The 13,301-nt window shown below is 34.7% G+C and overlaps 1 protein-coding gene across 2 annotated transcripts; it reads right to left on the bottom strand.

Annotated features, from left to right (window-relative positions):
* Nucleotides 1–974: 974 nt before the first annotated feature.
* Nucleotides 975–11,743, bottom strand: LOC108472732 (protein ENHANCED DISEASE RESISTANCE 2-like). 2 transcript variants are annotated; one of them, XM_017774288.2, is made up of 22 exons: nucleotides 11,221–11,743; nucleotides 10,501–10,575; nucleotides 10,172–10,225; nucleotides 9,234–9,299; nucleotides 9,051–9,109; nucleotides 8,703–8,779; nucleotides 8,264–8,386; nucleotides 7,794–7,828; nucleotides 7,490–7,590; nucleotides 7,313–7,408; nucleotides 7,096–7,160; nucleotides 6,925–6,996; nucleotides 6,141–6,296; nucleotides 5,436–5,632; nucleotides 5,243–5,309; nucleotides 4,840–5,021; nucleotides 4,009–4,110; nucleotides 2,791–2,838; nucleotides 2,113–2,256; nucleotides 1,926–2,021; nucleotides 1,547–1,648; nucleotides 975–1,423 (listed from the first exon to the last, which is right to left on the bottom strand). In XM_017774288.2, the coding sequence occupies exons 1-22, from the start codon at nucleotides 11,479–11,481 to the stop codon at nucleotides 1,331–1,333; spliced, it is 2,271 nt and encodes a 756-aa protein (XP_017629777.1). In that variant the 5' UTR covers nucleotides 11,482–11,743; the 3' UTR covers nucleotides 975–1,330. The 2 variants fall into 2 exon arrangements, with proteins under 2 accessions (XP_017629777.1, XP_017629778.1); XM_017774289.2 differs by having other exon boundaries at nucleotides 5,460–5,632.
* Between the last annotated feature and the right edge of the window lie 1,558 nt (nucleotides 11,744–13,301).

Here is a 13,301-nt window from a genome sequence, read left to right as displayed (position 1 = left end):
TGCATGGCCGTGTGATGTGGGAAAGAACACATCTTTTAAGGGGGAGAAAAAAATATTGAAGTTGAAATGAATTAGATTCCCACTCGAGTAGTCAAAAAAGAAGGAGCCTAAATAGGTTCATATTTGATTTGGTTTCATATCTTAATCAAAAGTACACCTAAACATGTTTACCAACTAATTGAGAATCTCTTCTTTTCTCAACGGTAGGGTAGTGGCAGGCACCCATGTAATCAAAACTGACCATTGGTTAGCCTTGATTTAGGGTATGGCTATGGTTTGAATGAAGGGTAAATTTGAGTTTCCATGGTTTCCTTTATTGAGCAAGGTGGGGGTTGGGGGGGGACATTTAGTCAAAAATAGGTGGTGCTGAAACAAATGAGCCAAAGCACAAGGGGATAAACATTCAACAAGAAGAAAAACACCATCATCAATATTTATACTTGACACTGATGAAAAGTGAGAAATTTTATTTTAAAAATTTTATATAATACAATGCATATTAGGACATCAAAATCATTTAGACAGCTCTAGTCTTTTCACATATTTTCACCGGTCTCTTTTATCTCCTATTTTTTCATAGTGAGTGGAGCTAGTAAGGTGATTAATCATTAAAGCAATGTGTCTTTAATTAAAAAAACCTTTCAAAAGAATTCTCTAATAAAAGTTGTTTGTTTGTTGTAGGAGCCGAAACCATGCAATTATAGGACCAAAGTTCCTAACCCGAAAACGGGCATTCATCAGAGAACAAAATAATAGTCTCCCTATGGAACTTAAGAGAACTGATAACTTGTGTAACATGATAATTTAAGAGAGCAGTGATTGTCCTTTAAGGGCAAGGTGTCAAGCAAGAAAGCTGGCCTTTTGAAACAACATGACAGTCTCCTATATGGAACATTATTTGGACCGATTCTTCAGGCAAAATGAACACCAGTTCAGATCCAAATATATATAGTAGACTCACTCTCAACAAAAAATTGTAGCAAACGATTTTGGATTAAAAGATTACAATAAGCCCAACGGCCCTTGAAAGGAGTCCCAAAAGTATGTGGGAAGTCTTTTGTACCAATGAATATATAATATTCTCAAATATCTATATTGTTCATGTTTTCAAAGGAAAAATTGATCTTGTTCATGTATAAAACAAGGAAACTACATACTTAAAAGATACACAATTTGGGATAAAAATATGGCACTAAAAATTGGAAGCCAACTCATCAAATAAGCCTTGCCCTATACCACAGGAAATGTTTAAAACTGAAGGTTACTCATAGTGATGGCAACCTTGGAGCACAAGATGCTTAAAGACAGTCAGGGAAGATGTGAAAAACGTTCACCCATCCAGTGGTACAGCAGATTCAAGCCTCACACGATTCAGTCGAACACTGCCCAGAATGTACTCAGGCAATTCTGCCGCGTCATTTGCCTGCAGATGGAGGGGAAAGTATCAGTATCCCCACCATTCACAATCTCAGGTATAATGCAAAGCTAGACCCCCATGTTAGAAAACAGTAATTTCTCAGATGAAATAGTACGACATGGCACAAACCTCTATTAGTATTGCAAGATCCACAACTAAGCTTGTGGCATATCCAAGGACAAGGCCGATAACACTTCTCGCTACAGATGATGACCCAATGTCCACGTCAATCTGCACAATAAAAGATTCAGCAACAGTATAGGATCAGAAACACCTCATCTAACTAGTCGATAAAACTTCATACCAGTCTAGGATTGCTTGTCAACTTTGAAAACCATGAGAATACGCATTAACAACTTAAAAATAGAAATATACTAGAGATCATTGAACCATATATCATTGCCATGGAACTAATAAATATAGAGATATCAAAAGACTTTATAGATCCTGATACTATGTAGGCCTCAAGACCGAGGCAAGGAAAATAGCAAAACCACAAGTGCATTACCTCCAGAAAATTGTCTTGCCTGAAGTATTTGCATGTAACAGCTTTCCCAAGTAGGCAAGCTTTTGTTCCAACTGCACGCTTGACCATCCAATACCCCTTTGAACATTTAGAAACAACTGAGCTTTTCACTAGCATTAGAGCAATAGATAACAACTAGGTGAGATGTTTACAATATACAATTTCATACCTCAACAATGCTTGGTATCAGTTTAAATCTTGCATCACGAAATTGATCCGTTCCATCTGCAAACTTTTCCAGTAAAGAATCTTTCCTCACTGGCCTTTCAGCAGCATAGTAGAGGACCAAACTATAGTTTGGTTTCGCAGGAATCTGGAAAAAAGAAACCAAAACATATATCCTCTTTGAAAAACCAAGGTAAAATTTGTTGCAACCTAAAAATTAATTCCACAAAAATTCTCCCCATGCTACAAATATTCCCATTGTATCCTCCAAGGTCGGTATGTTTGGGAGAAAAGTGGAAACTAGAAGTGAATCTGAAGGTCAGAGCATGATCTGCATTGACCATCCAGAACAATAAAATTTGTTAAAAATTTTCAACTTTAATCTTCGTATCATCCACTTAATTACATGGCTATTTCAGGATTAGAATTTCTTCATATGAAAACATCATTTTGTGTTCAGAAATATGGCTTAAGTGTCATTACCAATAACGATCCCAAACCTATTTGTCCTAAGCAAACAACTTTGAGCTTTTAATAGTTAGTTTTCTGCAGGACTAAGCTTTTAAAATAGAAATCATTTTTCATAACCATCTTATGCAATTGTAAAAATTTCCAATGTATTGACAGTTTTGTTTAAATAAATATGCAGATAAAGGAGGTAGAAATGCATCCACATGCGTACCTCGAGATTAATCACAAGGATAAATGGAAGATTTTTTCCGGCATCAGACTGAAAATGAAAATAGCAGTTAGGTCATAATTCATAAAAATGTTTTTCAATCAAGCAAAATCATTCACGATGCCTCCAATATTCTCGAATCAGCCTTTTCCAACAGTGAAGGAACATTTTTGTTCAGTGTGATAGAGAATATGATGTGCTATTTGTCTGCAACATTAGGAGTACATAGATGCAAGAATAGATAGTGTGGCTGTCCCAAAACAAATGATAAAGTCCCTAGCAGCTTGTAGGAGTAGCAAACCATTTGCTAAATTGTCCTATGTAGAAACAGTCCATTCTCGAATTAAAATCTGCAAACTGAAAGAAAATTCTTACATCTATGGATCCGCCAGGCATTTCAATAGCTATTTAGCTAAGTCTCATAATACATAGAAGATGTTTGCAGTTCAGATGATGATGCTGCAATGGCTGTGTGGATATACCAGAAAGACAGGACAAGAAACAGACGATTTGGGAAATATGGGGTTAACGAAATCAAGGAAAAGGTAAGGGAGATGCGTTGAAAGTTGGTAATCGCCTTGTTTCTTATTGTTAGATAAAGAAATATAAATGGTTTGAGAAATGGAAATTGAAGGAACTAAATACTGTTTAGATAACCAAAAAGTTCGATAGTTGTTTCATCCAGTCTAAAATACTAATCGAGTTCGGGGAAAATTAATAAAAGCACTACTGAAGGCATCTTTTTATTTCACGTAAAAAAGGAGCAACAAGCATGCAAATTGACTTCCTGATACATGAATCTCTATTCATTCAAACATAAGCAAGGCTAAAGGGGACTTTCTAGGAACAAGATGCATCTTATAAACAAAACCAAGAAAATACATAATGTTTTGCTTAGAATAAAAAAATGAGAGTATTCTTTTAGCATAACAATGGCTAAGCCATAGCATGAAAAACAGTGAAACCAGGAAAGCCATAAGTTCATTTTATAGGTTTTAGCACTCAAAATAGAGACTGTAAAATGCACATAGTAAGATTTCATAAAATTATATTAGCATGGCTAATCTGCAAAGAAATTACTGGAAAGAATTTGAAAAATGTAAATAACAAAAAGAAACCAATCCAAGCAGAAAATTTGCTAAGAATGAAGCAACTTTCACATGAATTTCATAACATTGACACCTTCAAAGAAAGGGAAACAGTACGAAGCCGGTTTAATACCTGAGCTAGACTCTTTGGATGCAATGCAATTTTATCTGTTGCTTTATCGACTTTGAACCAATCAACAGCTATGAGCTTGAGAAGGGGATTTCCACCCATTATCTGCGAAAAGACTTGTAGGTTACTCAATTGATTCTCTACAGAATATTGGCAAGAACAAGGAATGCGAGGAAGAAATTACAGATATAATAAAACCATGGAAGAGGACTGTCAGCTATAAAGTAAAAGGAAAATTTTCATCATAGGAAAAATCATGCTTCCTCATTTTCTGTATTTGAAACTTTACTTGTCCAGCAGAGAATTCATTAAGCAAGATAAATATAGTTAAAAGCAATCAAAGAACTCATACATTAAGAAATCTAAAATTAATAAATGGGCCAAATACAATAATGATTCAAACAAAGAACTTCCAACTACTGAACTGAATGAGAGGGTCTCAACCTTGAAACCAAACAAAGAATACAAGGTAAGACAGAAATACCAGTAAAACTATAAATGTAAAGTCGATTTTGGTTTCTTAATCCAATTTAGAAACCAGACCTGGCAAGATTAGGTAAATGAAACTGCATCACACCAATAGCTAACAGAATCAATATGAACTGACCAATAGAAACATATGTATCAACTCAGGATGAGAGCATAATGAATGAGTAGAACTACACACGAAGCAGACAACTGTCATTCCAATTTGTATCTCAATTTTCCATTATAATAAACCAGATACTCTTAATTTCATGCTTTGATGATATAAGATGATAAGAGTGCACTCAGAACAAATAAAAACAATGAAAAATGCATGTCAAATGATTAACAAGGGTAGGAAAACCTCACCTTGGCACTATTTTTTAAGTATGTCTGTCCTCTTATCATAAATCCCGCACCACCAGGAGAAGTCCAACAATTTGTGTCAGCATCATCCTTTCCTTTATGGAGAACACTGTTGAATTGACTTGGATCAACATGAATAGGAGGTACACAAAGATCTAATTCCTTACTTGCATTTTCAGCTGCATCTGCAGTGACTTAATTCTTAGTATACTTAATAGCTCACAAAAGGATCAAGGATAGAATATCTTTTAAGCTATAAGATATTATTGTTACCAAAAAAGAAAAGAAAAAGAAAAAGAGAAGGCATAAATATAAAAAATATTTCCTGGATAGAATCTCCTTTTTTTCAAATAAAAGATAAAAGCAGGTTGATCTTTCCAAATACAGAACTAAGAAAATAAAGAACCTGAAGCTTGCTTCAAAGCTGTGCTTGAGATGGCCGCAGGTGCAGGCTTCGGCTTGACTGGTTTTTCCTGATAAAGTTGAGAGCAGATTATCAATAATAGAGTTTTTCAAGAAAACGATAATGAATAGGTTACATCAGTCCACAAATAGAGCAAACAAATTTTAAGTCCTTTTTCTGGAGGAGGGGAACGCACTTGTGGTGAAGAGGAAAGGATTACCTCCTTCTCTGATTCATCATCGCTCTCTTCATCTTCTGATGTTGAAGATGAGTCACCAGCAACTGCATCATAGAATTCATCTGGCGGATCGCCTTCAGAATGTTTTGAATGCAATGCCAGGGAGGAAGGTTCACATTTGAGCGATGGATTTGCTCCAATATATTCCTTTAAACCTGAAACACATTAACAAGAAAACATAACTGACACTGCAGTGATTGTGGCATAAGTTAAATAACATCAGGGAGAAAAGCCTGCAGGTTTCGATTCAGCTTTTAATATTTCTTGAAAATGTCATTTATGTTCTCATTTTTGGTAGCGTCTATATCTCTTTGTAATCTGTGAAAGCAGTACTCCTTTATGGTGACACTGTCATCATAAACCTAAAAAGTGGTTGAGACAAAAATTAATCCTGTCCAATAGAATCACATAGATCCATCATCCCTTGATCATGAAAGTCCTAGGAATAAGAAAGGACAGTAGTGCATGTTGGAGATCAGTGGAGTTAGGTTGTCTTTAGTTGATCAAGTCTCTGAAATGCAGAAAATTTCTGAAAGTCCACCTGTTCTAACAGAAATACAAGACCTGATTTGCTAAGACAGCATAATGCTATATGTCTAAGCCATTAACTTCTAGTATCATATCAAAAGTAAGATACTAAGGACTTGGATTAGATAACTCAACCTGCAACTTGGGATAATAAGGCGAATGGAATGGTCTTTTCAAACTTTGAGCAGCTACTACTTTTCTTCCATCGACCCCATCCGGCAGTATTCATCTCCAACATATGTGTTACAAGGCATTTTTCATTGGTTAAACTTCTAATCTCCCAAGTAGATGCTGCCATCCATGGAAATATACATACAAATTGAGTGGCTATAAAAGGGACTTGTATATCAAGAGGACTCGTACAAAACATATTAGAGTCATCAGCCAGTGCCATAATCACTAGTTTATGAAAAATTAAGTTGCCACATACTGGAAATGTCATGACCCCATCACCGTTCTACAGGTCTTGAGCTGCAAGGTTTTGTCAAGGTGTGCCTCCCAAGATTAAAGCGCAGGAAACTTATTTTGAATCTAGCTCAAATGGTACTAGAGTTACTAAAAAGATTCATAGGTTAAAACCTGTAGAGGTGCATCTTCGAGTGACAAAACCTTAAAGAGTCAGTGGACACCAAAGAGGATAATATCAATATTATACCCCCGATGGCCCGGGCCGGTCGAATGGTGATGGGTCGTGACAGGAAACCTGGCCTCTAAAAGTAGCATTTGCTGCTACTAGAGAATATAAAACTCAATCATCATTACAGATCAATTCTCTTCCAAATTTGAAGTATTTAGAGATCGTACAAGAGCCCCCAAAAGAAAGATAGCGGCATTTCCTCTTATGTTAAAGACCCAATGCATTCAAGCCATAGAGATTAGAACGTAAATACTTTTTCCAACTAACAATACAGATTCTTACGTTTAATTGATGTTCGTTGGTATCCATTTCTTGTAGGACGCTTCTTATGTGCAGCAGGAAATTGCAAAATTGCTGCCAATAGATGCATATCATATGCGAGTGAAATGGAGGCAAGAAAAATATTTGTTTTCATACAAATAAAATAAAACTGTTATTTGCGAATCCTCTTACTGTATGCTCCATCCTGCCCTTGAAACCATTGCCTGGAGAAGACAAAATCTCTCTTGGATTGCCATCTGCAAACATGCAACAAAAAATAAATGCAAGCCAATAACCAAAGAGACAATGCAGGTTCTAGCCGATGAGAGGAATTCAACATTGTTTACAATATATGCCCTACACATTGTTAGCAAATGGTTCTTCAAAGTAATCCATTCTGAAAACTTACCGACCAAGATATTTAGGATCATATGTTCCATAGACAACATCATAGTTTCCATCATAAGAATCTACCAGCTCCAAGTCACCTGTCAGCATATCCCACCTGTGAAGATAGTCAGTAAAGGAACCAAACTTGCATTACTGCGAAAATATGCAATCATGGAAAATAGGTGGAACAACTTACTCGTATCTCTTATGGCGGTCCAGATTTAAGATTACTTCTAAAACAGTATCTGCGCTTGCATCTACGGGAGCAACAGCCTTTACCAGAGAAGCTTTCCCGCCCTACAGATAATTCAAAGAACATGAAGAGAAATTGTAAAACTTTGATATTCTAAATCTACAAGTTCAATGTGAAATATATGTGAACTACATGTTTGGAATTGGACTAAGCTGGTAGTTTTAAACTTGCCTTATATGTGATGCCTGTCCTAACTTAAAAAGGAAAAATAAAGTAAAAGAAACAATAAGTATAATCGCATAAATACCTTTCCATCAGCCACATCCTCAAGGATTCTAACACCTGAAACCAAATCGAATAATTAGATGGTTATATAACTTTTTTCATTAGGACCATTCAATGCATATTGAGAGACTTGTCGCATATCTTTACAAACAATGAAATCTTTCATTTACACATAAAGACAGGAAATTTTCAAATCTTATTCCAACATTCTTGGAAACTGATGCATGATAAAGCTAGAGAAATTCTGACAAAAAAGAATTGTTTAAAAGGATAGATTTGAGTGTAGTAAACCATAAACGTGAGAGTAAAGAATACATCATTACAAGTTTTCTAATTCTGCATGAATTATTTGTTTGAGTTGCTTTTATTTATCATCGCTCCAATATAAAAAGTTCAATTCCATTGCTACTCTTTATACACTTTTTTAGCTTGCCATTTTTGTTTTGGATTAATGCATTTGATTTGACCCAAAAAAGGGCATAAGAAGTATACCATTGATCGTACGCACACATTTCCATTCATGTGCTTCGACTGCATCTCCAAACTCCCCTTCAAAGTCTCCATCTGATGAACCAGTACCCAAGCTTGAGCTTGACCGTGAAAGCAACTCTGGACCTATGAAATGCAAAAATAAAAGATTCAACAGCGCTGTCTAATTGACTAGGAATACACACTAAAGAGAGACGATTCGATGCAGCACTCATTTTATCTTAAGGCTTAATCGTAAGCATTAACTTGCTATTATGATTCAACAGTACTTCTATTGGTAATATCTAAAAGGTTCACATGATAAATTGCATTTCAAATGCCTTTACGAAATTATACTACAAAGTGGACACAGAAGAGTATTCCTCGAATATTAAGAGTTTTGAAGAACTGACAAACCAAACTTCTCCTTTAGAGCCTTAAAATCATAATGAAACCAACTCACCTCCACCAATTCTTATAAGCTTTTTTAATCCAGATGCATACCGCCGTACTCGAGGTCGATGGCCTTCCAAATCAATACTTCAGAACAAAACAAGTAATATATATTTCGATCAGAAAAAATAGTGCCAGACAAAACAAAGTATAACATGTACAAGCATGTAGAAATCAACTTGATTTTGTTACAGGTAGCTACTAACTTCTATACCTTCTAGTTCCACTACAAATTCTAAATTAACACATGTAAGAAAACAAAATCACCAGCCAATATACCAAAACCAAAATTTTTTAACTCAAGTTACATCAAGTAAGAATAAGATTACTATAGAAAGATACAAGGAGAATTGCTTACTCAGCCTCCAGGCTTAATTTGTTTCTGGCACCACCTCCTCTTGAAAGCTCATATTCAGCCTGTTAAAAATAGGTAGCAAGTTAAGTGAATGAGAAAAAAATCATTAGTGGAAAAGAAGTTCATATCTTCTAAGAAAGCAACCACATTATATGAATCAAACCATTTTAGCTGACTTCTTTTTACCTGTTGCTTGGCATAGTCCAATGCCTCTATCCATTTTTTACATTCTTCAGCCGAGGTACAAGCAATCTTGAAGCAGAAAAGTATGAGTTAGCCATGAGTCACTTCAACGCACAAGACTACATAATAACCATATAGAAAAGTGACTCAAAGAGAAAACCGTCTACAGAGAAAAAAAAAAAAAAAAAGGAAAGCTGGCACTTGCGTAGATATCATTGGAGAACCAACAAAGTGCTCCTTGGATGCACTAAAGGTATGAAGGATTTTGATCCAAAAATTTAAAAAAGAATGTTGTTTAGAATACTGAAACAATGAGAATTATGGGAACAAGGTAACATGGATTTTAGAGCAGCATGCTAGAAGAGGTTTTCCTTTTGACAGTTGTAGGAGATTGGGGACCCTTGTCTCTCTCTGAGCAGCATGGTTCAAAGATTGGCACATCCAGTCGTAGTTTGAAGTTGCAAAAAGTCAGCTTTAACGAGTAACCAGTAACGAAAAGCTTTCTAGGTGACTCATTTGAACTATATATATAGGCCAAAAACAAGGTAAAAATAAAATCAACCAGGTACAGTTTTACTAGAATACCCATAGAAACAGTAGGTCAGGTCTACCAATGTCAATCAGGTATTATATTGTCATAGTGACATCTTTTCTCTTCAATGTGACATACTAGGCAAGAGCCATGAGCCCCACGCAATTACTGAAGTTAACCAAAGCAATATCTCTTGACATGTTTCAAAATTAATAGTTGGGGGAGGTTCAACAAAAAAAAGATTGGGAGAGGTTAAGAATGGGCCAAGACAAGCATGCTACGACCCATACATTGGTATAACCTGTAATGTAACCTACAATATCCAATAAGTCAACGAACTCAAAAATCTATAGTCCAAATAAATGTCGCGTGTCATGCACAACTGGATTAATGTGTGAAACAAACTTACTTCTCCTTTCTTTGTCTCATCTAATCGATTGTAAAACTGTATAGTGTAGAGTTCCTACAAATGGTTAAAAGAAGAGAACTGTTAGCACAAGATCGAGCTTCATTATTGATTAAGCATAAAAACATTTAAATGAGCCATTCGAGCAGCAAACCATGAAATGTTTCAACTAAATCAAACAGTTCAGAGAAGCAAACACCAGAAAGTGAAAGTGGGAAAAAAAAAACTGGAAAATAAAGAGAGCACAATGTGATGTTAGAGAGCAAAGTTCAGAAAAAAAAATGGTGAATAATAACTATGAACGTATAAAATGATAAGTAACACTGGCTTACCTCATTACCGACTTTTCGACTCCCTGTCTCCTCCACCATTAGTGTAGGTCCTATGATACCCTTCCTAATAGGTCGCTGTATAAGGAAACATATTAGCAACCAAAATAACCAATTAAATAATTGTTTCTTCGTGAATATTGGCAAGAGATAGCAAAGAAAAACATGCAAGAACTTTTTTTCTTTTCTTTAAATACCATACGAATACTGTATTTGAAGGTCTCTCTTACATCACCGTTGTGATAAAATAAATAGGGAGCTCTCCCTATGAAGGAGGTTAATTAGGAAAACAACCATGTATCTGAACTCCGTGTAATCGGTGGCCTATGTGAATTGTAGCATTCTCATAATAGATGACAGTTCTACTATCAAAGGCCCCAAAGTTTGAGTAAGAGGCCATTTTAGAAGCCAAATTTCACAACCATATATGTAACAGCAAGGTAATAAGAGACTGAAATCAGAACTTCTAAAGATTACAACAAATGAAATTATTCAATCATTGAAAAGTTCGGTGCGATTTTTTGAATATTATTTTATGAACTTTAATCAGCTTCCTACAAACTCCAATGCATCTAGCTTTCTAAGCATTGATTGAACTGGGGGATGTCCTATAACTACGTAAATAAAATTTCGACTGTCAACAATTAATACACTACAACAACGAAATAAACCAACCGAGCTGCAATAAACTGAAAACAAGTAAGAAGAATTAACGTTACGTACAATGCCGGGGTTCTCTTGAGGATCTCTTCTATACATCTCAACATATTTCCCTTTTACATATAAGAAGCGTTGATGGGAATACTCATGGCCAATCGAATTGGTTCCTACATGATACACCCACCCGGAAAATGCTAAAAGTCCCTTGTCTTCTTCGCCGGAGCTCATGCTTCGTCTATACCTATGTCTAGAAAAACTGCTACTGTGATTGATGCTGTCTTCCAACACCTCTCTCTCGTTTCCTCCATCGCCTGATCCCGCCATAACCAAATGTGCTGGTTCAAATGAAAAAGAAAACAGTAACTACTATTTGTGACTAATGTGATGAATTGATCAGATTCATAAGCTTTTTTCCCATGAATTATAAGAAGGAATTGATTATGATTTTGATTGTGAGCGGGAGAGAGAAATACAAGCAGAGAGTGGTCAGGAGGGAAGGAAGGAATCTTTTTGTTTTTCGCCCATTTAATTTTTTCCATTTATAGATACTGGTATGTGGGGTCCAGTTTGCTGTTCTTTTTGATGAAGGGTCAATTCAACTTCCCTCGTTAAAATTAAATGAAATAAAAAATTCCAAACTGGTCAACGTTGCAGAGAGAAAATAGGAACGGTTTTTTCGAACTTTGGACCAACTGTCTAGTTATGATCATACCATGCTGTTTTTATGACGTGGCAACATCTGGTTGCGACGTTTACATAATGGTCAACCGTCCTTTATTTATATATTTTCGTTTTCTCTTTTATAGTTTTATAGTTTTTTTTTTCTTTTATAGTTATTTCTTTTTGGAAAGGGATAATCTTAAAATAATACATGAATTATAATTTAATATGTAATTGTATATAAATTTTAATTTTGTATAATTTTATACATAAAATTTTGATTTGATCTAATTCTTATAAATTATTAATCTTGTCGAAACCATTTTTTTGAAAGCGGAATCGACTTGATTTTGAAAACGAAATTTAAAAGGAGTCGCCACCGATCTTGATTTGGTGTGATCGGGTCACCTTTATTTTAATAAAACAATTTTAGTTTACTAAAAGCGGCATTTTGGTCTCTGAAATCCAAGAGAACGAGGTTCGGAGTCGATTACGTCGAGGAAGGATTAGCACCCTCGACACGCCCAAAAATTGGTACCAATTTGACTAATTAGTGTCTAAATGTTGAAAATTGAAAATCAGGAATGGATTTGGAATACGATCTTTTCTTGTTAATATTGATTTTAAAATCTTTGAACTAGCTCAAAACAATTTGTTTAGAGATTTCTTTATCTCGAGATATCGGAGTATCACATCCCGTAAGTTAGGACACAATACCATGAATTCCCGAGCACAAGGTTGTCTTCTAATTTAAATGAGAATTTCATGTGTTTTAAAACTCGAAAAGGATATTTTGCTATTTAAAAATAACGAGAAAATCGAAACCCCGTAAGTTAGGGCACAATTCCTCGATATCTCAAAATGCATAACATTGCCTTTTTGAAAATTTTCATTTTGAATAGTAGCGAATGCAATATTTAAACAACAAGTGTTATTTATTTAGGTTAAAATAAGGTGATTTATTGGATAAATGTAGCAAAATTTAATTCATAAAGCGATAATAAAAAAAATGATGCATACATGAATAAAGTATTACGCGAGCAAATGACAATAGTGGAAATACGAATGAGCAATTATAACACACAATGGCAATAACATAGCATATGTCAATTAAATAATAAGCTTAATAAACACATAATTGAGGTAATAATATAAAATGATTTGAATCAAACCAATAGATAGTCTTAAATATAAAATATATACATAAAGGATTTTAAAATAAATACTATAAAGGCACTTAAAGTAAATAAAAAAATTAAAATCATTAATGAAAAGTTTAAAATCATAATACATAAAAAGGAGTTCAAAATAAATAATATACATAGTATAAAAACTTATCATAAATATATGCATAAAAAATAAACAATGTACAAAGAATTTAAGATAAAGACATATGAAAATTTGAAAATAAATGCCTTATCTGAAAAGCGGTTTAAGCATAATCATTATGTAAATTTACAAATAATAAGTAATTCAAAAATGAT

Source organism: Gossypium arboreum, chromosome 5, assembly GCF_025698485.1.
Source record: "Gossypium arboreum isolate Shixiya-1 chromosome 5, ASM2569848v2, whole genome shotgun sequence".
Classification (NCBI taxonomy): Eukaryota; Viridiplantae; Streptophyta; class Magnoliopsida; order Malvales; family Malvaceae; genus Gossypium; species Gossypium arboreum.
This window is presented reverse-complemented; position numbering and strand designations above follow the sequence as displayed.

Excerpts from the sequence above, each read along its gene's own strand:
- LOC108472732 (XM_017774288.2), bottom strand. The coding sequence starts at position 11,481 with ATGGCGGGATCAGGCGATGGAGGAAACGAGAGAGAGGTGTTGGAAGAC. Across the intron at positions 6,297-6,924 it reads CCAACGAACATCAATTAAAC|CATCTACTTGGGAGATTAGA; the intron begins GTAAGAATCTGT and ends CATGGATGGCAG. Across the intron at positions 2,257-2,790 it reads TCCTTGTGATTAATCTCGAG|ATTCCTGCGAAACCAAACTA; the intron begins GTACGCATGTGG and ends TCTTTTTTCCAG.